The 25,181-nt window shown below is 40.7% G+C and overlaps 1 protein-coding gene across 8 annotated transcripts in view; it reads right to left on the reverse strand.

Moving 5' to 3' along the window:
- Positions 1-1,833, reverse strand: part of LOC122438224 (RUN domain-containing protein 3B) — a 157,359-nt gene extending 155,526 nt beyond the window's left edge. For 4 of the 8 annotated variants that reach the window (XR_006268486.1, XM_043462862.1, XM_043462859.1 and 1 more), the window contains exon 1: positions 1,030-1,653. Coding sequence is in view for 6 of the 8 variants with exons in the window: in XM_043462862.1 (XP_043318797.1) it covers positions 1,030-1,148 (119 nt within the window). In the remaining 2 variants the exon portion in view is untranslated. Of the gene's footprint in view, positions 1-1,029; positions 1,654-1,673 lie in introns of those variants that run through there. The other 4 variants (XM_043462863.1, XM_043462857.1, XM_043462864.1 and 1 more) reach the window with 3 other exon arrangements.
- Positions 1,834-25,181: the final 23,348 nt, after the last annotated feature.

Raw genomic sequence — 25,181 nt, forward strand, 5'->3', positions numbered from 1 at the left:
GGTGAACAGCTGTTAAGTCCAAAGCAATTAAAAAACAAAACTGCTCAAAGTTACTGAATATAAGTCTGAGTATAAATATCTATATTCTGCTTAAGATGCTAGACACATCTTTACACAATGAAAAGAAAAAAAATTAAATTGTAAAGGAGGGAAAGGTCTCCTCATTCTCTTATTCTTAACGGGATTTTTGATGGCTGAGGAAGTTTCATGGAACAAAGTACTTGTACAACAACTTGATGGCTCAATGACGTTCCTAAGAAATGAATGCTTAGGACTACCATGGATTTAATACCCAGAAACAAGACTTAAACAAAATGTCAGCATGTTAAAAGTCAGCGATTTCTGAATACTAGGCTGGTTGAAAGTAATTTTTAAATACATTTTTAAAGTAAGGGAATGCTACGATTATAGTTACAAAACAAAGAAAGGCAAAACTTGAAATAAATCACCGACTAGGTATCCTCCACAGTCCTACTCTCGGTATCAACCGCAGAAATACCAGTAACACCGCAATTTAGAGTGCAGAGGACAAGGAAACATCCACACGCGGCTAGCATGTAGAAGGCACTCACTATCTGTGGCACGAAACGACAATATATGTGCAATCAAACACAGAAAACAAAACGCACTCCGATTTTGAGGCAACACAGTCAACGATTACAGCAACAATTACTTAACGAAAAGCTGCCTGACCGCTTAACGCGCACCAAAAGGAAACAGCTCTTCCTCCCCGCCCTCCTCTTTACTCAGACGCTAGACTGTACCCTGAAAACAAATCCTCCCCCAGCCCCGCCCCAAGCCCTCCCCTCAGCGGCTCCCAGCACTGAAACTGACGGAAAGTCCGGGCCTCGGCGGAGCCCAGACCGGCCCCACTCGGGACGCGCTGGCCGCGGACACGCCCGGCGCGGCGGCGGCGGCGGCGGCCGGGGCTCCAGCGGGTTGTCTCCGGGACCCCGGGGACTAGCGCTCTCCCCAGCCCGGGCGCCGGCGGCCCCCTCCTCTGTCCCCGAGCGGCGGGCCGCGCCGTACCTGCACACCGTGATCAGGTTTCTCCTCTCCACGGCGGCGTTGCGGGCGCTCAGGCTCTTCTTGCCGCCGCCGCCCCCGCCGCGGCTCCCTCCCAGGCCCCCCAGGCTCCGGGCGGCCATGGCGGGCTGACCCCCGGGCCCCTTTGTCTCGTGCGACCCCGCCCGCCCCCCCACACCTGCTTCCCTGGGCTTCTGCTCGGCTTGCGGCCGTGGGGGCGCGGGAGGGTGGCAGGGAAGGATCGGGGACGGAGGGAGGGTGTGGAAGACGAAGGGGGACTCGCACCCGGGCACTGGCGGCTGCCGCACCGCACCAGAGCTCTACACACATACACACACTCACGCGCACACACGAACGCACCACCCCCGCCCTCGCGCGCGCCGCCGGCCTGTGCGTGCGGTTCGGCGTCGGCCGCTCCCCTACTTCCCCAGGGATCTCGGCGCCGCGCACGCGCGTGCCTGCTGGCCCCGCACGCCCAACCACCCGCACTCAGCAGCCACTCGCGCCCAGCGGCGGACGCCACGGGGAGCCACGGGCCTCGCGCGCGCAGCCCCGCCCTCGCTGCACCTATCGAGCCAATGCCGCCCCAGCTGGAGCCAATCGCGGCACGCGAGGGGCGGGGCCGCCGCGCGGACCTTTAAAGCTACCTGCTAGCGCCCGCTCCGGCGCGTGGGCAGCTGTCAAGAGGCCGGGCTGGCGCTCGCCACCCGAGTGCTGCAGGCAGTCTGCACACTGGGGAGCTGCGCCGCAGCTGGCCTGGGGCTTGTGGGATGCGGTGCTCACGTGTGCCCCGGGAACACTGTCGACCCTTTCCCGGGGCCCAGCCAATGGCTGGGATCGCTAGCTCTAAAGACTGACCCTATTGCCGGAAGCCGACTCCGCAGCCTAGTGGCATCCGTAGCTACAACGCCGAGCCTGCACTAGCTCCCCCTCCTTCACCTGACCCAGGGCCTGACTTCCAGGAAGGGAGCGGATTTTGTTGGTGGTGGTGTGCGTGTGTGCGCGCGGGGGGGTTGGTGGTGGTGGTGGTGGCGTGTGTGTGTGTGTGTCTGTGTGTGTGTGTGCGCGCGCACGCTAACGCCCTCCCCTGGCCTGATGGACAACTACAAATAGCCCAAGGAGGGAACTTGCCCGCAGAACATCCCTCCTGGGGCGTCTGCTGGTGAGATTTTGACGCCACTTCGCTCCTGTCCTAGCTCCCAGCATGGCGTGCAGCCCGGAGTGACCGCCCACAGAAGTGCGCCGCAAGTGTACACTGCACCTTTCGCGCTTCTCCGGTCCTGGGCAGTGACCCCGGAATTAGGAGCAGGGGGCGGCGAGCCTCCGGGCAGTTCGGCCTTGGCTCGGCTGGGCTGCTCCCAGAGATGAGGCAAGGAGTGCTATCCACAGCGCGACTGTCGGGAACCTAGCGCCCACTTTCCAGAGGTTCTCCACCCCTGACCTTACCAACAGGGAGGTCCTGGCTTTGACCCCGAGTTCCCGGGCGCTCATCTAGGTTGGCCATTCATCTCTCTTTGCATCAGTATGCCCGGATTTTAGAGTGAAGTCCTTACTCACAGCTGTCCCTAGGATACCTAGCTCGCTGCTGTGCAGAAAGCTGGTTTTCAATAAATGTTCGTTAAATTTAACTTGAAGTCGCATTTGACATTATTTTACTCTAATCTTAGAGTTTTGGTGGCTCCAAAATCCATTAAACTTTCAGCTCTGGTGTTGACATTTCTGTCAAAGAATATTATAGAATAGATATATGGATACAGTGTAGGTATCTCTACTTGTATATTATACAAAGTACTACAGGAGGTACTGTTACTGTATGTTGAATGCTTTTAAAACGGAGCTTTGTATATTAAAGCTGTAAATTACTAATTTCCAAGATTGTAAAAAAATTTAAATCTCTATTTGAAATCATCAGGGCAAAGACTGAGCCCTTTCATCCACTCAGCTTAATCACAGTATTAATAGAATGAAAATACCATGTGGAAAAAAACAGTCACAACTAATTTATTACAATAAATATTCAGACATTAAAATTATAAGACAATGTAGACTTTAAACATGATCTTTCACATAAAAGTAGGAGGTTTTTCCATGTCAGTGCACTGGTTGCCAAATATTTCTTGTCTGCTTTGTAATGAATGACAAGAGGCTTGTAAGGAAGTTTATCCTACTCAAATCAAAATTGTTATTTAAATGCAGATGAAAACTGCATAGAGAAAAGAATGGGAAGCTATCAGTTATCAAGAAAATTCCATGCTGGTTTGTCCTGCAGGAGGGAGAGGACACACATGTCTGAAACACTTATCAGGAAGACAAAACTGAGTGGTCACATCAAACAGAAAAGTGAGATGTCGTTATTCTTAAAATTGACTTCCTATTCTTTCAAGTACATTTTCATGTTACTTGCACTGCGAATTTACAGTTATGACTGGAGACTTAGTAAAACTCCATCTCACATGATTAGGTAATAATGTCATTTTTCAAAAGCTATTTTTACTAGGATTCAGTTGATGGCACTTGCTGCACAAGATTTCGCCTTAAACCTTCTTTTCTATGCACAGCGTGTCATTAAACGGCCACATGGGGGCCTTATTTGATAAAGCTTTTTTCTTAATTACCTTGAACTATATGTTGTGGGTCTCATTCTTTCTTTAGATCACTAATCTGGGAGATAATGAATCAATTATATTCCAGTGCAAAGTACAGTACTACTATAGAAGCACATGAGTTTTCACATTATATTTTGAACTATTTTAGTACCTATTGCAATTCTTTATTAATCCAAGAATTGGCACAAAGGTTATTCAGAGATGTAAAAAAACACAGTAAAAATAATGAGAACAGTAAATGCCTACTTTAACATACGAGGACTCCATAGAACTCAATGGGTAGATTATACTCGTTCATTGTTTCCCCAATCTCCTTGTTTTCCCCATCAAAAAAGACCAAAAAAAATTTTAGGAAGACAAAATTACAATTGTAACACATAAAATGTCCTCAAATCTAAAGTATTATAAGCCAGAGAGATTTTCAAATCATCATTTATAATCTCAAAGAAGTGGACTTTCTATGTATACCCAAGCCCAGCAGCCTACAGAAAAGATTGATAAAACTGAAGACGCAACTTTTTTTAATCTATGAAGCAAGTTTCATCATAAACACAAAGGAAAAGTAACAGACTGAGAAAATGTATTTGAAATTCACATCATGGACAAAAAGCTAATTTCCTTTTATACACAACATTCCTACAGATCAGTAAGCACTGTTTCAGTAGAATAAGGAAGGTGGAAGCCAAGTAGGAGACTGAAAGAGTGGGAACTGAGAATCACACAACTCCTTTTAAAGGTTATCATAATGGGGGAGAAAAGAGGGAAGTGACATAGGGAAATGTTGAGTAAAGGGATGTTGGTATTCTATTCCTACTGTTGCTTGTTTTCATGGAGATGACGTGAGCACATTTTAAAGCTGATGGAATGAATCCACTGGTAAGGACATGTTAGTAATGCAAGAGAGAAAAAATGATCAGAAGTGAGAATATGGAAAAGCAATGGGATCCAACACATAGGTGGATGGATTGATCTTTGGTTAAAGATACTAATTCTAGTTGTAAACATAGAGAAATGTGGGAGCCCAGGTGCAAACATAAGTAATTTTAAGCTTTTATTATTAGAAAGATGAGGAAGTTCCTATCTGGTAACTTCTGTTTTAACTTCAAAATGGAAGACAAAGCCACTGGTTGAAAAATTCAAACAGTCCATCTTACAGTGAATGGTGAAATAAGTTGACTAATGAAATTTAGGACTCCTCCTCAGGGTCTGAGGACCAATTTAAGATTGATGAGGGCTTCCCTGGTGGCTCAGATGGTAAAAATCTCCTGCAGGGCAAGAGGTCCAGTTGGATCTCTGGGTTGGGAAAATCCCCTGGAGAAGGGAATGGCAACCCACTCCACTATTCTTGCCTGGAGAATTCCATGGATAGAGGAGCCTGGCGGGCTACAGTCCATGGGGACGCAAAACCAGGCACAGCTGAATGACTAATATATTTTCTTTTAAGGTTCGTGATGATGAATTTATAGTGAGACCAATCTATCCTGTTGCGTGATTTTCCTTGATATTGTTAGTGTCATAGTCATCTCAGCCTGCCATAACAAACAGCATAGTCTGGAAGGCTTAAATGATACAGATCTATTTTCTCAAGGTTACAGAGGCTGAGAAGTCCAAGATCAAGTACCAGTCAGTTTGGTTCCTGGTGAAAACTCTTTGGCTGTAGATGGCGCCATCTCCCTGTGTGCTCACAAGACCTCTGTGTGTGGAAGGTGGGGTAGCAGATGAGAGAGAGCAAAAGCTTTGGTGGTGTCTCTTCTAAAGGGCACTAATCCATCATTAGGGCCCATCCTCGTGACCTCATCTAACCCTAATAACTTCCTAGGGGCTCCATCTCCAACTACTGTCACACTGGGAGGGTAGTGCCTCAGTGTATGAGTCTTGGGGGAACACAACATTCAGCCCAGATGATTAGGGTGCTGGCATGGAAGTCATAAGGGAAATGTTGGTTTTATGCAGGAATGAGATTTTCATGAGAGCATAAGAGGAAAAGACAGAAATACAAGGAAACTTGGGATATTAACAGTATGATTCTAAAGAGATTCTTCAAGCATTTTACACTGGACACAGAGGGAAAGATGAAAAGAGAGAAACGATGGGTTGGGGTAGAAAAGAAAGATCAAAGGACTGGATGATCTTTTTTTAGCTTGTTCTTGCCTTGTTTATAGTGCCTATAAAGTTATAGTATAGAGAGATGTTGAAAATGTTTTATGCAAATTATATTCATCATTATTTTCCCTTATTGGTCTTCCCCTGGGTCATTTTAGAAAGGCCTTTGCCACTCCTAAGATTATGCAAAAAAAATTATGGTTTCTTTTCTAAATAAAAAACAGTCCATCTTTTTTTTTTTTTTTTCATTTAAAAATTTATTTCTGTAAAAATGTATAGGTGCTGTGGCTCCAGGAAGACAGATATCACTTTCATTACATTTAACATCTAGCACATTGTTTTTAATATCATAGAATATTTTTTAATAAAAAGTTCATCTATATGGAATATATGAATGTGTGAAATTAGGATATATGTTTGTTTTTTTCCAAATGGTTAGCCATTTGCCTAAATTTACTTATTAAATGATTAATCTTTTCCTTACTGATTTGAAATGTTAAATTTGCCAACATCTACTTCTGTTTTATTGACTATGCCAAGGCTTTGACTGTGTGGATCACAACAAACTGGAAAATTCTTCAAGAGATGGGAATACCAGACCACCTAACCTGCCTCCAGAGAAATCTGTATGCAGGTCAAGAAGCAACAGTTAGAACTGGACATGGAACAACAGACTGGTTCCACATTGGGAAAGGAGTACGTCAAGGCTGTATATTGTCACCCTGCTTATTTAACTTCTATGCAGAGTACATCATGAGAAATGCTGGGCTGTATGAAGCACAAGCTGGAATCAAGATTGCTGGGAAAAATATCAATGACCTCAGATACTCAGATGATACCATCTCTATGGCAGAAAGTGAAGAGGAGCTAAAGAGCCTCTTGATGAAAGTGAAAGAAGAGAGTGAAAAAGTTGGCTTAAAACAACATTCAGAAAACTAAGATTATGGCATCTGGTCCTATCACTTCACGGCAAGTAGATGGAGAAACAATGGAAATGGTGAGAGACTTTATTTTGGGGGGCTCCGAAATCACTGCAGATGGTGACTGTAGCCATGAAATTAAAAAACACTTGCTCCTTGGAAGAAAAGCTATGACCAACCTAGACAGCATATTAAAAAGCAGAGACATTACTTTGCCAATAAAGTTACATCTAGTCAAAGCTATGGTTTTTCCAGTATTCATGTATGGATGTGAGAGTTGGACTATAAAGAAAGCTGAGCACCAAAGAATTAATGCTTTTGAACTGTGGTGTTGGAGAAGACTCTTGAGAGTCCCTTGGACACCAAGAAGATCCAACCAGTCCATCCTAAAGGAAATCTGTCCTGAATATTCATTGGGAGGACTGATCTTGAAGCTGAAACTCCAATACTTTGGCCACCTTATGTGAAGAACTGACTCATTTGAAAAGACAATAGACATGAGTCTGAGTAAACTCCAGGAGTTGGTGATGGACAGGGAAGCCTGGGGTGCTGCAGTCCATGGGGTCACAAAGAGTCGGACATGACTTAGTGACTGAACTGAACAATTTTAATAGTAATTTTACATTTGCAATAAATATATGTGCTCATGATAATAAATCCACAGAGACAATGAACATAAATGTTTCACAGCAACCTTTTTTGAGATATCTCTCCAGACACAAAATAAAGTTATATGTACTTAATTTTATCCAGATGGTCTCATGCTATACACAGTCAATATGTATTTTCAATACCTGTCACTGTTAGTGTTTGTTTACATTTTCTGCCTTCCAAAAGCTTTGTATTTTTATGCAGTCAAATTTATGTGGTTTTATTTTTGTGTTTTTTTGTGTGTTTTATGCTTAGCAAAACTTATTTATGCTTTGATTATAAAAATGATTAACATTTTGTAATGTGTTTTTTCTTTTTGTTTTTTGCATTTGTATATTTGATACTTATAGATATTATCTTGCTGTAAGAAACAATTGATGAAAAAGCCTAACTTTTCCAAGTGACTGATGCTTTAACATTGGTATTAAATAATGCATTCCTTCCCGTGGACATGAAATTCTACCTTTATTAGGCGCTAAATATTTACATATATTTGAGTCTATTGCTGGCTTTTCTATTCTGATCCAGTGATTTATCATTTGTAAGCTAGTGGTACCAAAATCTGATAAGTATTGAATGAAGCCTTATAATTTTTTTTTAAACTATCTAGTAGGGCTTGTGTGTTAGTCACTCAGTTGTGTCTGCCTTTGCGACCCCATGAACTGTAGCCCACCAGGCTCTCTGTCCATGGAATTCTCTAGGCAAGAATACTGGAGTGGGTTGCTATTCCCTTCTCCAAGGCATCTTCCTGACCCAAGGATCAAACCCAGGTCTCCCACATTGCAGGCGGGTTCTTTACCTTCTGAGCCACCAGGGAAGTAGGGCTTATCTCCTATTAAACTCTTTCAGAAAGTTCTTAAGTAATTTTAGAGTGTCTGTTCTTCACATTAGAATCATTTTGACACATTCTTCCCCAGAAAAAGCTGTGGAGATTCATCAAATGCACTGCATTAATAAATTAGGTTAAAAATATAAACATCTCTGCAATATTTGCAATGTTCTAAGACCATGGTATGTGTCTTAAATTCCTTGCATATTCTTTTATTTCACTCGGTGGAGTTTTTGTTATAAAGTTCCAGTGATAGGATGACTAGGCTTTTTACTTTCATTGCATGTCTAACTATTAATGGTTATAATTTTTCATAGTAAATATACTTCCTTTTGCACAGTTATCTTTTTAAGTGTGTTTATTGTTATTAATGGGCTTCCCAGGTGGTGGTAGTGGTAAAGAGTCCGCTTGCCAAAGCAGGAGACATAAGAGATGTGGGTTTGATCCCTGGGTCAGGAAGATCTCCTGAAGGAGGGCATGGCAACCTACTCCAGTATTCTTGCCCAGAGAATCCCGTGGACAGAGGAGCCTGGAGGGCTACAGCCCATGCAGTCGCAAAGAGTCGGACAAGACTGAAGTGACTTAGCACACACACACACATTGTTATTAATATATTTTCAGTTAATTTTCTTAGTTTTCAAGTAAACAATTATATCACTTGAGTTTACTCCTGTAGCGCTTATAATATTGACAGACACTTGGTAAGTATGCAATGAGCATTAGATATAATTATTATGATTATTATTATTTATATTGGTTATTAGAATGATTAAATTGTCCATGATGAAGTAAGTAGGTTTACATTTGGGGGTCTTGGCAAACTTATTCTAAATTTCACCTGTAAGTCACATAATCATGCAAATGTAGCCTAGATCACCAGGTAAAGCAAGAGTAACAAGGGAAGACTTGCTTTATCAGATAATAAAATCTATTGTAAAGTATACAAAAACATATTACAGGACAGTAAGATACTAGCTCAAAAACAGAAAGATTAATAATGAAGTTAGTAAAGTAACATACAAATCTCTCTGACGTCAAGAATTCATTTTTATTGTTGTAGCCACACATTCCGGGAAACCAACTCTCTCAGAAGAAGTCCTATCTTGGGTGAAGGGCAATTGGTGGAAAACTATATTTACCATTGTTATAGTTGCCTTGATAGTTCTGCTTTGTGGACCCTGCATTTTACAATGTATTATGAACTTTGTAACCCAAAGGTTGATGTCATTCTCCCAAATTGGCGTTCGGAGAGCCAGGGTGCAATATATCCCTATGAATGATGCTCATAATATGAGTTAAGAGTGTTAGGTACTTAGAATAGGAAACAGGAGTCCAGAATGGTGGTGGCTGAAAGACAAGGAAGGGAAAAGCCCATGAAAATAGAACAAAAGAAGGTTAGAGGACCTGCGTGAGGACCTCAGGTAGAACAAACAGCACTCCTGGCTAGCCCAATTTACATAGGGCAGGCCCAGAGGGGTGCAAAAAAAAACACATAAAAAGAGGAGCCAAAGGGCCAGGGCTCCCCGCTCTTCTCTTCGTGTTTTTGGGTTGGCATGTCCTCACACCTCGAGGATGTATTTTCCTGCTCTTTTCTAAATAAAATTGAGCTGTAACATTGATCTGTCTAAGAGCTATAACACAGTCTGTCTGAGAGCTATGACACGCCGAGGGCTCTAACCGTCGCTTCAGATTTTTGTTGAGACGAGACAGAACTGAGGAGAATACACTCGCCTGACAAGAGCATCAAGAGGGGGAATGAAGGAGGAAACAGGCAGAGCTGGACTCCATCTTAGGCCAGCCTGCGAACATTAGGCTACACGCATGGTCACCCTCCCAATGGATTCTGAATTTTGCACCTGGTGTCTATAGAAACAGCATAGCAATGTAAAACCAGACCTCCCCCCACCAAAAGAGAGCCTCAGAATTTGTACCTAGACTTTCCGTCGCCTAAAAGAATATGCTAATTATCTCTGTAACAGAACAAAGTCGTAAATCCCATTATGCTTATTGGAGTATGACCACAGGCCTATTGATAAATGTCCACTGTTTAACCATGTAGGCTTATGACACATGAATCATGGGTAAATTTTGATCGTATCTCTCTTTTACCTTGTCCAGACTAGTTTCAAGGAATTTGGGGAGGTGGGTTTGAGGATGGACACTTAGGGCATATAAAATTTCCACCAAAACTGGTCAGGGTCCTTGGCTAAGAGGAGACTCTGCCTTGGGCCACCAGTGTAATAAACTGCACTCCACTATCTGCATTGTCCTTCTGAGTGAGTTTGTTTCCCGGAACGTGTGGCTACAACATTATAGCTATAACTGGGTGACTTCCAATTCTATAAAATAATTTTCTGTAAGTTATCTTTTAGTCAACTTATTCAAATGTAAAGTTTTTCAAAATAATCATCTTGGGGATATTTGGCAAATTTAACATCAGTTTGAAATGGGTTACTCACAAACTTCCAAAAAGGATTTTAAGCCATGATATCAAGGATATATATATATATATATATATTGCTTTAATTCTTTCTGCAGATAGACTAAATGAGACTTCTTCAGCTTAAAACAATTTTCAAGAAAATTCTCCTAGAGAGATTCTTAAAGTCAAGAGAATTAAAATACATTTGGTATCACTTGACTATGCCCATAGTTGAATTTTGCATATACATGTTTAAAATATATCAAAAAGACCATAATAGTAATGACTGCCCCCTTCAATTTTCAGGGTCAAATTAATCATATTGTTAAGGAACTCAAGTTTGGCTGCTTACCACTCAAAAGCCAATACTCCAGAGACAAGTGTTGGTTAGAAAAGAAATTTGCTTTATACCCTGGCAACCTGGGGAGAAGGTAGACTCGTGTCTGAAAACCAACACTGAAGATCCAGCTCAACAATAAAAGTTTTTTAAAAGAGAACCACTGGGGGAGGGTGTCTTCATTATTTTCCACTCTGTGCAGACTTTCTTCTAATTGGTTGGTGGTGAAGTAACAGGGTGAAGTTCTAAGAATCTTGTGCTTAGCATGAAGTAATCATCCTCCACTTGAGTGGGGGCCTTAGTTCCTGCAGAAAAGCTCAAAGGTATTGTTAATATCCTTGAGGAGGAACCAGGACCCTGCTTTATTGCTGTACTATTGTTTCTTGAGGGTTCCTCCTTTGTTTCTGCCTTCCCTGCTGCTGCTATGTAGTCACTAAGTCACGTCCAACTCTATGCGACCCCATAAACTGTAGTCTGCCAGACTCTCTGTCCATGGGATTCTTCAGGCAAGAATATTGAAGTGGGTCGCCGTCTCCTTCTCCAGGGATCTTCCTCACCCAGTAATGAACCTGAGTCTTCTGCTTAGCTGGGCAGAGTCTTTACCACTAAGCCACCATTCCCTCCCTTTCCCTATTATCAACTCTTTGAATCTGCCCTTTGGAACTCAGGGAAGGTCAAGGAGGCTGAATAAAGCCTATATCCTACAAACAGGAAGCAGGAGGCACAGAAAGACCCCAAGACCCCAGACTCCTGCTCAATTTTAATTCAGGGAACTGGGCAACTATGGCTCTGATAGCTTCCTGTCAAAATAGGCCATAGAGCCGCCTCAGTTTGGAGAATAGACACTGAACTGGAAGCATTTCTGAGTTCCAAGTCTTAGATCTGTGTCTTGTATGATTGAAATCTCAATCCTTTGGTCTGTCATTTTGATATAACAGACCCAGTTAGTAGTTGGAGGAGTGACAACTGGAATTTTAATAGACAGAATAAACCTCATTTCTTTTCAGAAGAATAAGCCTGAAACCCAATCTGGACCTGGCACTTTGAGGAGACTTATAGCCTGGTAGCCAGTTGTTTAGTATCAAAAGTTTGTAGTTACTAGCTGCCTGCAGACATTGTTTTGAGAATGTCTAGTGGCATCCAAGTCTGACCCAACTCAGAAAGCTCAAGTTCTTAGCAATACAAGGACTAGTCTGAAATTATACCCATAGCGTCGCCTAGTTATTTCCTTGGATGTCTGAACCATAGCTATTCAATCTTTTTTTTTTACTTTTAATTGTAATATTCTCCTTAATATCCAAAGTAGATGTCACCATTAATAATGATGTTAGTATTTCTCTAGATATGAGAAGATGCAAGAATTGGGACTCATAAAATCTCCTCCTAAAAATATCTAACTATCTGAAGACCTGTTCTGCCAGTTTTTCCCAGAGCACAGAGTGCCTCGCTCCTGATCTCCGCCTTGCACTCCTTTCGGGGGTGTAGAAGGTCAACAGCTGCAGTGGCCATTTTTTAATATTTGTAGAGGTAGATGGCAAGTGCCAGTTTCTAGTTGGCAGAGTCCCCTCATGATCATAAACTTGACTGTTATGGGGGGAATTTCCTGACCACTTAGAGGGTATTTTAAACTTAAATTATCATAGCCTGGTGTAATCTACATAAATCCATCCCATATTTGTGGGAGATTTCCTTTTAATAGACTAGAGGATTTGGTTAAGACTTAGCTCATCGTTCTGATTGAATTTGAGTGACCCTGAAAAAAAATTTAAACCTATGGCCAGAGTCAGAGCAGGCATTATTAACTGGCCAGGTGAGGTGATTCCATCTAGTAATATCAATAGTGACCTGAACATGACTAGAATTTTCCTTTTAAAGTAAATTTGCTCACGTCCAACCAATTAGAGCCTTGGAGTAGAGAAATTCACCAAGGTAACCCAGAGCTAGACATAGGTAATTGGCCACAAACCCAACAATTGGATTGATTTCTAAAACTAACACAGGATCGTGTCTATAATAGAAAAACATTTGGTTTATACGTAAAGGTCCAAGAAGTTAAGAAAGCATTATAAATGATCATATGAATCAGGTCCAGCATCTTGGACAAGTTGTCTACTTCTGATGTCATCTTCCTCTCGTCCTAGTATAGTACAGTTTCCTCTGCTTGACCACCTTTTTAAGATAAATTCAGGTCAGCAGTCTCTCTATAGACTAGTCCAGTGTAGGGGCCTTTGGAAGTGGGAATTAATCTACGAGCCATTTCCCCTTTAATTTCACTGTGCATGAGCTAGCTAAGAGTACCTGATAAAAAGGTTCTTCCGTCCATGTTGGAGACAGTCCCTATGTTATTTTCCAGTTCTGGTTGCAAGTCGTGAGGCACCTGATCTTAGTTCAAAGATGGATTACTGAGATAAGCTTCAGAAACAAATTTAAGGTGTCTTCTAATAATTTAATTAAATTTTACATTACTATGCCCTAACAGCAAAGAACTATCCAGGAAATGAGTCTTAGTAAATACAGACCTTCATTAACAAACTGGGATTTAGTGTTCATTGAAACATCATTTTCTCCCTAAAATCACACTCATTTTTACCAAATATAACCAAATTAAGACTAGTTTGTTTATGAAATAGGTATGGTCTCAATAAACTTGGCCTGATGATTTATATAACCATAAATGATCACAGACTTTTTGCTTTGCTGAAACTTTTATAGAGTCTCAAACTGAACTTTTTTTAAAAACTCATTTATTTTACTTGGAGGCTTACTTTACAATATTTTGGTGGTTTTTGACATAATCAACATGAATCAGCCATGGGTGTACATGTATCCCCCCATCCTGAACCCCCCTCCTACCTCCTTCCCCATCCCGCCCCTCTTGGTTGTCCCAGAGCATTGGCTTTAAGTGCTCTACTTCACGCATTGAAATTACACTGGTCATCAATTTTACATATGGTAATATACATGTTTCAAAGCTATTGTGTCAAATCATCCCACCCTCACCTTCTCCCATAGTCCAAAAGTCTGTTCTTTACACCTGTGTTTCTTTTGCTATCTTGCATATAGGGTCGTCGTTAAAAATCCCATATATATGCGTTAATATACTCTGTTGGTGTTTCTCTTTCTGACTTACTGCACTCTGTATAATAGGCTCCAGTTTCATCCACCTCATTAGAACTGATTCAAATGCATTCTTTTTTTATAGCTTAGTAATATTCCATTGTGTATGTGTACCACTACTTCCTTATCCATTCGCCAGACTGAAGTTTTAAAATAAAACATTTCACAGCTAAGAAAGTCATGCCAAAGGCTTATCATAGATTTTGCCTAATAAATCTAGGTGAATTTCCTCTCTTCTCAAGGTCTCAAAAATTCCTTGAGATTTCTGTACCTGTTAATGAGATAATCTTTCTAAATTATCTGATAAAGTTATTGGAAACCTAAGAGTTCCCAATTTTTGAAGGGGTCAGATAGAGAGAAAAGATAAATATTTCAATTTATCTATACAGTATAATTTTACCATACTACTGTCATAATTAGTTTGAGGGGAAGGTTTGCCATACTCATGGAAAACACACATTCAAACTAGTAATTTTTTCAAATAGAAACCATAGAAGTTATAAGCATACTCACTAGTTAATTCAGCCCTTTTGTTAACCTTTGTGAAGTCATAAGTTTTCCCATTAGAATACCAGGACATATCAGAATTTTAGGAACTCCGTGTAATTTCTAGGATAGCTATATTAGTAACATTTACCATAAAATATAACCTAAAAGGATGTATTACTCATTGATAATATAATATTTCCCATGTAATTTTATATGCCAAATAAACCTACTTAGTTTAGTATCTTTCTTTAGAATGTTTCAGGGGCCCTTTGTAACATCCCAAAGTTAGTTGAAGTCAAAAGAACTTTAATAGAATTTGATTTAGGAAATTATGCCCCCAAAAATCTAAAGGGTCAAGAACACTTAGTTAGATTTAGCCAATACTAGTGGGTGTATCACTTAACTTGCTGATATTTTACAATGGGTATACATATCAAAGCTCAAGGTCTAATGAAAGTTGATTCCACCATCTTGGACCTAGTTGGTTCTAACCATTTTCCTATGGCTGAGTCATTTCTAACAAAATCCATTTACCAAATTAATTATAATTTAATTTTAGAAAATTCTGATCATGCATAACTCACTCATTTCAGTACTTTTTCATTTCTTACACCTTCTTTTACTGAAAACACTTCCCTTAAAACTTTTTCCCATTGAGTTCCTTTTCTTTTTGACAAATTTGTAATAGATAGAATACAGTCTCATTTGACCTCTAGTAATCTTAGGTACCACAGAAGTATTATACTTATTGATGGTTCTAAAAACATGTCTATATTACCAGATATTAATTTAATACTGAACACTTCCCAGTTCATGTTAACCTGAAATTTATTTAGCTTAATCTGGAATTGTTTCATTTGTAAGCACTTACTTTTCCTTAAGCCAGTTAAATAGAGCTCATTTACAAATTACTCACAACAGTATTATCCAGAGACAAAGACACATACCGAGACATACACATATCCAGACAGACACAACATGAGATCCAGCTTCATTTTCTAAACTTAGTTATTAATCAGATATTACAATATAAAATTCACTAGTTTATAAAGAAACGTTGGAATAAATAAAAATTTTAAAGGCGTCTTCCTGTTTTTCTCTCCATCTCAGGAGTTAGAGATGGTCTAGATAAGTGTTCCTGAGAGTCCTGGTTTCAAGGCACGGCATCAAATTCTAAAACGTCATTTGATCAAGTTTGCTTTTACTAACTGTATATGCAAAAAGAACCCATTTTGGAACTGATTTTTGAGACTTTTACCTAAACCAACTTTCTCTGAGGTCTAAACAAAATGGTGACCACACAAAGCAAAATGGCCATCACAAATCACAACACAAATCACAGAGTATAAAATACATACATAGACCCAGACATCCTAATCAGATACTCCCTTAAATAAAAGATTACAGTCTCTCAGAAAACCTCCTATTGAGACACAGAAGTTCAGATCCAAGTACTAACAGAGTAAATGAAAATATCTCAGGTCTTCAAAGATTTCAAAGGGGAGAAAAGAGACCAGGTTGAAAGAAGAGGGGGAAGGAGGGGGGAGAGAGGGGTAAAAAAGGTGGCCTTACAGACTTCTCTTGCCATCTGCAGATACCCAGGCATTACGGGACTTTACCCTGGGCCTCCAAGGAAGGGAGGACTGGAACTTGGCCCTATCAGAACCAGACCAGACCAGAACAGAACTGAGTCCAAATCAGAAACCAGACCAAAACAGAACCAGAATTCAAATTCTTGGCCAAGCCAAGGTGATATTCCTCCAACTCTCAGCTCAGGCTGAGGCTCTTCGACTAGACGCTTGTGCCCAGGACTGGAGGACTAGAAAAAAGGGTAGGATAGGAAGGGTTAAGAAGGGAAAAGAGAGAGGGAAGGGGAGAGAGGTCCATAAAGTCTCTTCTTCCTTATGCAGTCAGGGCACTCTGGCCAGTTGTCTGTGTTGGGAGGAGATCAGGGACTAAAGGGTCCTGGTTGTGGCCGCTGGGTCTGTTCCATCAGCGGGCAAACTGGACCCTGAGTACCCCGAGTGGTCAGGATGTCAGTCACAGTGAAGAAGAATCCCACCAGAGTCACCATTTGTTGCAGGAAGGGGGAGCCCTTCCAGAGCCCAAGAGTGGGCTCTTGTGTAACACTCGGAAATGAATTGTCCAAGGACACACATGTGCTGACAAAGCAAGAGACTTTATTGAGAAGAAGCATCTGGGTGAAGAGCAGTAGAGCAGGGAATCCAGGAGAACTGCCCTGCCACATGCTCACGTCTCGGGTTTTACGGTAATGGGATTAGTTTCTGGGTTGTCTTTGGCCAGTCACTCTGACTCAGAGTCCTTCCTGGCGGCACACGCATTGGCTCAGCCAAGATGGATGCCAGAGAGAAGGATTCTAGGAGATGGTCAGAAACATGGTGTCTCCTTTTGACCTTTCCCAAACTCTTCTGATTGATGGTGGCTTATTAGTTCCGTATTTCTTACTAGGACTTCCTGTCATAAAACAACTCATGCAGATAGTTACTATGGTGCCTGACCAGGGTGGGTTGTTTCAGTCAGTAGGCTTCCCCTGACAGTTGCAGCAAGAGGGGGCTACTCTCTAGTTGCAGTGCATGGGCTTCTCATCGTGGTGGCTTTTCTTGTTGCTGAGCACGGGCGCCAGGCTCACGGGCTTCAATAGTTGCAGCCATGGGCTCAGTGGTTGCAGCTCACGGGCACTAGAGCACAGGCTCAATAGCTGTGGCACACGGGCTTAGTTGGTCCACGGCATGTGGGCTCTTCCCGGATCAGGGATCAAATCCATGTCTCCTGCATTGGCAGGCAGATTCTTCACCACTGAGCCATCAGGGAAGCCCTGTTTCTGTATTCTTTTTTTCTTAAGATCATTAATTACTGAGAACAGTTCAAGGTCAAGCATTATGACCAGGCTTAGATCACAAAATAATTTAGGCCCCAAATGGCTTCTCTTATGTCAAGAAAGCCATACCTGATCACTTTCTCCAGGAATGCCCAACTCTATTTGGATGCAGGAACAGGACTCCAGAAAGTACTATTACCATAGAATATAATGTGAGCAGCGCCTCTGGAGTTGAACAACACTGTGTCCCTACAGGGATGTCAGGGAAGGAAGTAATGATTGAGCCGAGGTGTGAAGGAAGAATTGGGCTTCCCCGGTGACTCAGTGATAAAAAATCTACCTGCAGTGCAGGAGCTGTGGGAGACACAGTCTTGATCCATGGGTCAGGAAGATCCCCTGGAGGATGGCATGGCAACCCACTCAGTGTTCCTGCCTGGAGAATGCCGTGGACAGAGAAGCCTGGCAGGTTGCAGTCCATGGGGTTGCAAAGAGTTTGGACGTGACTGAAGCCACTTAGCATGAACACATAAAGGGAGAATTAGGAATTAACTAGTTAAAGGAGCTTAAGATGAGAGAAGGAACGTAGGCTGAAGGAAGAGCATATACAAATGTCCCATGGCTGGAGGAAAGGCATTCTGCCTGAGGTCAGTGTGGCTGGAGCTCTGAGAATAAAGGGGAGTAGGAGATATTGTTGGACAGAAGACCGGAAAGGAAGACAGCATTTGCTTTACACAAACTCCTTGGTCTTAGGAAGCATTTTGATCTTTATCCTAAGAGTCCTGAGAAGCCCTTGGAACTGTGTGTAGCAAAAGGCTGACCAGAGCAGATTTCTATTTTGAAAAGACACCCTGGCTGCCTTGTGGAGAACGATTGAAACAGCAAGTAAGAAGTGCTGCCACATTATGGTTTGGTAGCACTTAGCAACGTTCCATTAGTTTCCCTAAAGGCTTAGGGTTATACACTTTCTGATTGAAAACTCTAGTTCTTTCTTTCACGCCTTAGTAGGTTCCTGATAATAGGTGCCAGTACTGTGTACTTTCATGTCCTGAGACAACTTGTACTTTGTAGAAGAAAAACAAAAACATTTCATTTCTTGGGGGGGGGGTTATGTTGCTGTGGTTTCGCTTTGTATGAGAACACTACACGTTGTCATTCTTCAGTGTTTTCTAACCATCAACACAGTAAATGAGATTATTGTTACAAACGCTCTCCTTTGTAATATATAGGAATCCCTACTTGACATACAGTCCTCATTTAATTTTGGTTGATTGTGTCATTATCATTTTCTATCTAAAAGGAAAGATAGAGAACAGGCAAGAGTGTAGGAATTTCCCGGGCAATGGATAATTTTTAAGGCAAATGCCTGAATGCAGGATTGTCCTAGTTATGGCCAAGCTCCCTGCCCACTTAAGTGAAATTTAGCCATCAGATCAGTGTCTAAATCCATTGAACAGAACCCCAGGCCAGAAGAGCTAGATAATCTAATTTTACTATTTTTTTATTCCCTGGTTGCAGCGTCAAGCAGAACTGTAACTGGTGGAATGGATTAAATAGAGCATATAACCCAAATCAGTCCACATCCTATTCCCATGGACTTGTCCTCTGCTCTGCTTTGCCCCCCATATACCTCCTTCCTGTATTAGGCAGGACTTCTGGGAGAATCAGAAATGATAATGTGTGTGTGTGTGTGCGCGCGCGCGCGTGTGTGTGTGTGTGTATAGAAATTAATTATGAGGAGCAGACTCACATAAACACGAAGGTTGAGAAGTCTCACAATCTATGTAAGCTGGAGACCCAGGAAAGCAAGTGATGTAATTCTTTCCCCATCCAAAGGCCTGAGAACCAGGGGAGACAATAGTGTAAATCTCAGTCCGAGAACAGGAGAAGGTGAGATGAGAAGTACCAGCTCATCTCTGAGGCAGGAAAAACAAGAAGTGACTTCCTCCTTTGTCCATCTTTTTGTTTTGTTCAAGCCCTCAATGGATTGGATGGTGTCCACCCACATTGGGGATGGCAATACTTTACTGAATCTACCAATTCAAATGCTAATCCCAACCAAAAGACTGCACAGGCAGACCCAGAAATAATGTTTAATCTGGGAACCCTATAGTCAGTCAAGTGGACATACAAAATTAACCATTACATCACCCATTCCTCTCACAATATGTTTTGGTTTTCTTTCTTTCTTTTTAACTGAAGTATAGTTGATTTACAATATTATGTTAGTTTCAGGTATAGAGCAAAGTGATTCAGTTTTTATATTCTTTCTCATTATAGCTTCTTACTAGATACTGAATATAGTTCCTTGTGCTATACAGTAAATCCTTGTTGTTTATCTATTTTATGCATAGTGTATATCTGTTAGTGTGTATCTGTCAACCCCATACTCCCAATTTATCCCTCCACCTTGCCTTCCCATTTGGTAATTGTAAGTTTTTTTTCCATATCTGAGTCTGTTTCTGCTTTATAAATTGGGTCATTTGTACTATTTTTTAGATTCCATACATAAGCGATATCATATACTATCTGTCTTTGACACTTCACCTAGTGTGATAATTTCTAGGTCCATCCATGTTGCTGCAAATGGAATTATTTCATTCTTTCTTATGCCTAATACACATATATATACACACACACACACACACACACACACCACATATTCTTCATCAACTCACTTGTTGATGGATATTTAGGTTGCCTACATGTGGCTATTGTAAACAGTCCTGTTATGAACATTGGGGCACACATATGTTTTTGAATTAGAGCTTTCATCTTTCATCCATTCCACCTGGAATGGAATATACCCATTCCAGGTATATGCCCAGAAATGGGATTGCTGGATCATATGGTAGCTATATTTATAGTTTTTAAAGGAACCTCCATACTATTTTCCATAATGGCTGCACCAATTTATGTTCACATCAACTATGTAGGTAGGAGGGTTCCCTTTTCTCCATGCCTTCTCCAGCATTTACTATTTGTAGACTTTTTGACGATGGTCATACTAAACAATGCTACTTCATTATAGTTTTGATTCACATTTCTCTAATAATTGGCAATGCTGAGCATCTTTTCATGTGCTTATTGTCCACCTGTAGTCTTTGACTATACCACCCTGAAATTGCTCAATCTCATCTATACAACATTTTTTGTTACATTTTGAATGAAGGATGCAGTGAATATGGCCCACTGAACCTTTCTCAGACAATTTGACTTTACCATGAAGTTGTGTAATAGCTCTCAGCATGGTCCTTCATGTATTAATACTACGTGACTTGTGAAAATGACATAATTTCTAAATACTTCTATTCTCTGATTTCTAAACATGGGATGATGATGACAGCACTTTTTTCATAGGGTTTGGGGGAAGATTAAATGGAAAACAAGAGAAACTCTTAAAACAGGGTGTGGTGTATAGTAATTGTTCAACAAGTGTAAGCTATTATTATTAATGGTTCTTCCTCGATTAGGTACCAGAACATCAAATCTGGATTCAGCCAGTTTCTCCAAAATTCTGTTACATGGCTTGGCAAGAGTTTTATAAATTTGACTTTAACATTGATTGTTTTTTCAACACAGAATTGTATCAGTTCCATATTGAACAGAACATCTATCTTCCCTTATCAGACAAATTCATTATCTGAATTGTCCATCATATAACAATCTGTGCTAAATTTAACTATAAAAATGTTAATGCATGGCAAGATTATATTTATTCACTAATTGTGAATTTCTTCACACCAAGGACAAATTTTTATTCCTTGTTATCTGCCACAGAAGCTGTGCCACATAGCACAATGCTTGCACACAACATACAAATATTTAAACAGAAAATGACATTATCATACAAATTCTTCATTCTAAATGACAATTCCTTGTAATCTGATAAAACTCTATAGAAGTCAAAAACTAAAAGCACAAGTTTTATTTTCAATAAAGTTTATAAAACAAAAAAGTGTCACACTTACAGAAATACATCATGCTACTTATAGAATAATAGAACATATATATTTGTAAATTTTGGAAATAATAATTCACATTTTCTTTACCTAAATATTCAGGGCTTTTCATTATGTGCAAACAGTATTATATAATTATAATCATATGGTAAAAATAATCTTCACTGTAGTATGTAAAAACATGGTCTTCCACCAAATTTTAAGTGAAAATTATGGGCTTAAGGAATGTCTGAATGTTGAGGAGGAAAAAAGAGAAAAGATCTTAATATTATGGAGCCATGCTTTCCATAATTTTATTCATTCTTCCAATTATCCCCATTTCCCTGGATACTTCCTTTGCTTACTTTAAAGGAAATTACATAAATTCTGAAATCCTGAAATTCTGAAATGGGATTAACAAACTACTATACTCATACCGGTCAGAATGGCCATCATCAAAAAATTACAAATAATAAATGCTGGAGAGGGTGTGGAGAAAAGGGAACCCTCTTGCACTGTTGGTGGGAATGTAAATTCATACAGCCATTATGGAGAAGAGTATGGAGATTCCTTGAAAAACTAGGAATAAAACTACCACATGCCCCATCAGTCCCGCTACTGGCCATATACCCTGAGAAAACTGTAATTGACAAAGACCCCAATGTTCATTGCAGCACTATTTACAATAGCTAGGACATGAGAGCAATCTAGATGTCCATCGACAGATGAATAGATAAGGAAGTTGTGGTACATACACAGTGTGGAATATTACTCAGCCATAAAAAGGAGCACATTTGAGTCAGTCCTAGTGAGGCAGATGAACCTAAAGCCTGTTACACAGAGTGAGGTAAGTCAGATAGAGAAAAACAAATATCATATATTAACACGTATATATGGAATCTAGGTAAATGGTGGGCTTCCCAGGTGGCTCAGTGATAAAGAATCCACCTGCCAATGCAGGAGATGCGGGTTCAATCCCTGGGTTAGGAAGATCCCCTGGGGATGGAAATAGCAACCCATTCCAGTCTTCTTGCCTGTGAAATGCCATGGACAGATGAACCTGGCAGGCTATAGTCCATGGGGTCACAAAAAGTTGGGCATGACTCAGCAACTAAATGGCAACAGCAAGGGAAATGGTACTGGTGAGCCCATTCGCAGGGCAGGAAGAGAGACACAGACGTAGAGAACAGACGTGGGGACACAACTGGGGAAGGAGAGGGTGGGATGGACCGAGAGAGGAGCTTTGGAACATACACATTACCGTATTTAAAACAGGTAGCTAACGGGAAGTTACTGTGTGACGCATGGAGCTCAAACCCAGTGCTCTGACAGCCTAGGGGGTGGGATAGGAGAGGGGGTCAGAGGAGGGAGGCTCAGGAGGGAGGGGACGTATGTATACTTACGGCTGATTCGCGTTATTGTTTGGCAGAAACCAAAACAACAATGTAAAGCAATTATCCTCTAGTGAAAAATAAATAAAAAAAAAACAGGTAAACAACAAGGTTCTACTGCATAGTATAGGGAACTATATTCAATATCCTTTAATAAAGCATAATGGAAGTGGAAAAAAATCAAGGAACACATGGAGTCATACAATCCAGACACGTAAACTCGGCTTCCTGCTATCACTCCCAAGCTCATATCAGTTATGAATACTAAAAAGCTCTTCTCACACACATTCCACCCATAGAGCCCATGACAACACCTTTCTGGATTTAATTACCAATCTTCCCATGTCTCAAGGCTATGCAGAGAGCTATTTCATTCAGAAACTAGCACTGAAAACTGCCTATTAAATCGTTCAAACATACTCCAGTAGTTTTAACAGGCCTGAATTTACTTATAAGAAACTGTTGAAAATATATAACAATCGTTGATGCAGGTTGGTTTTACATTTTCATGAATTTGAATTGCTTTCCTTGGCACACAGATGGAGACTATTTTAAGCACCCTTTCAACAACAAAACATGCAGCTCAAATATTCATCCTCTCTAATACAGCTCTCTAATAATAGCATTAATCTATGTGATTTTTGGGGTGAAAAAGGTCAAGTGTGGATATATAAGCTCTCAAAAAAAAAAAAAAAAAAGGATGTCTTTAAGTAGCACAGTAGATGCCTAAGAAAAGATCTCAGCTCTGCTTTTTAAACACTCTGTCATTTTGAACCTAAGGAAACATAGAGAAGTGGTTAAAGATGTGGGTTCCAAAGTTCAAATTGCTGTATGGGATCTTGAATGCAAATTTCTGTCCTATTGGTCACTGACTGGGTGTTCTTTTATAGCTTTTTTAAACATCACTGAGTCTTAGTTTTCTTTAAAATAAATATAATGATAGCCCTAATTGTGTCAGCATTGTGTAAAAACATCTGATTTATAGCTTAGTAAATATTGGTTATTATTTTTACCTTCTTTCCTCTGATACATTAGGAGCTCTTTTGAGGGCAAAGGTTAATTCATTTCTCTTTACACCTAGAGGTTCAGTACAATCACCCAATAAATATTTGTTAAGTTTTGTTGTTATGGGATTCTTAGGTCTGAGAGATCCATCTGGAGCACTGCTATAAAAAATCTTGTAAATAATGTATTTCTTGTGGCACCAGATTGCCAGGGTAAAGCAGGTAGTGGCAAAGAGCAGAAAATCCTTTCCAGTACTAGTCACAAATCTTGAACATTTAACAGTCTCCAGAAATTTCCCAGTCTTTCTCTTCAGTAAAGGTGATTTCCTCTATGTGTAACTAGACATTTCTTTTTTTGGCCACACCACATGGCTCATGGGATCTTAATTCCCCGACCAAGGATTGAACTCAGGCCACAGCAGTGAAAGTGCTGAGTCATAAGCACTGGACCATCAGGGAATTCCCCTTTTATAACATTTTTATATACAGAAAGGCGTAAATCAAAAATTATTCTTTTGTGAATAATTATTTTATTTATTTATAAGTAAATGAATACACTATGTCCTGATTTTTATTTGCAATGTACACAAAACTGAAAATCAAGTCTATTGATTTCGATATATAGTTCAAAGAATTTCGGACATGCCCTAAGCATTTAAAAAAATATAATAGTGACCTATTTTCTTCATAAAGGCGTCTCCGATGAGTTGCTGGGTAAAAAGTCTGTCTGCAATGTAAGCGACACAGGAGACTCGAGTTCGATCCCTGGGTCGGGAAGATCCCTTGGAGGAGGAAATGGCAACCCACTCCAGTATTCTTGCCTGGGAAATCCCATGGACAGGGAAGCCTGGTGGGTTACATTTCATGGGGTCACAAGGAGTCAGACATGACTGGGCACACTAGCACACATGTCTTTTCCTTCATGGTCTCAGAAAGACAGGAATCTTTTAGCTTCACTGAGTCTTAGTCTCCTCATCTTTAAAGGAATCTAAGAATGTTAAATGAATGTAGAGATGTTAATCAGCTAAGATCTTTCAAACTTGTTCTACAAATGTGGAATGATGATGCAAAACGAGGAAGGCCCAGTATAAAGAGAGAAAAAGCAACGGGATGAACAACAATATTAATTTAGCCACTCCTTCATTCAGTAGATTTTTACCGTGTTCACTATCCTTCCTTTGTTGGGAAACAGAAGAACAAAGCAGAAATGGGCTGCCCTTACAGAGTTTATATCTCAATGGGAAAGACACATTTTGTAATGAGCAAAAATTGCGATTGTGATGCTTAACAGGAAAGAAAAGTGCAATATACTCTGTGAACTACTATCAAGATGACAAAATCTAACTCGGAAGCATAGGGAATATTTCTCTGAAGAACTGATGTTTGAACCAGAAGAAGGAATCAATTAGCCACCTGCTGGTGTGTGTGTGTGTCCATGCAAATGCACGTTGGCCAAGTGTAAGGGGTAGGCGAGGGTGGGGGGGGTGGGTAGAGAAAGATCTCTCCAGG

This window comes from Cervus canadensis, chromosome 3 (genome assembly GCF_019320065.1).
Source record: "Cervus canadensis isolate Bull #8, Minnesota chromosome 3, ASM1932006v1, whole genome shotgun sequence".
Lineage (NCBI taxonomy): Eukaryota > Metazoa > Chordata > Mammalia > Artiodactyla > Cervidae > Cervus > Cervus canadensis.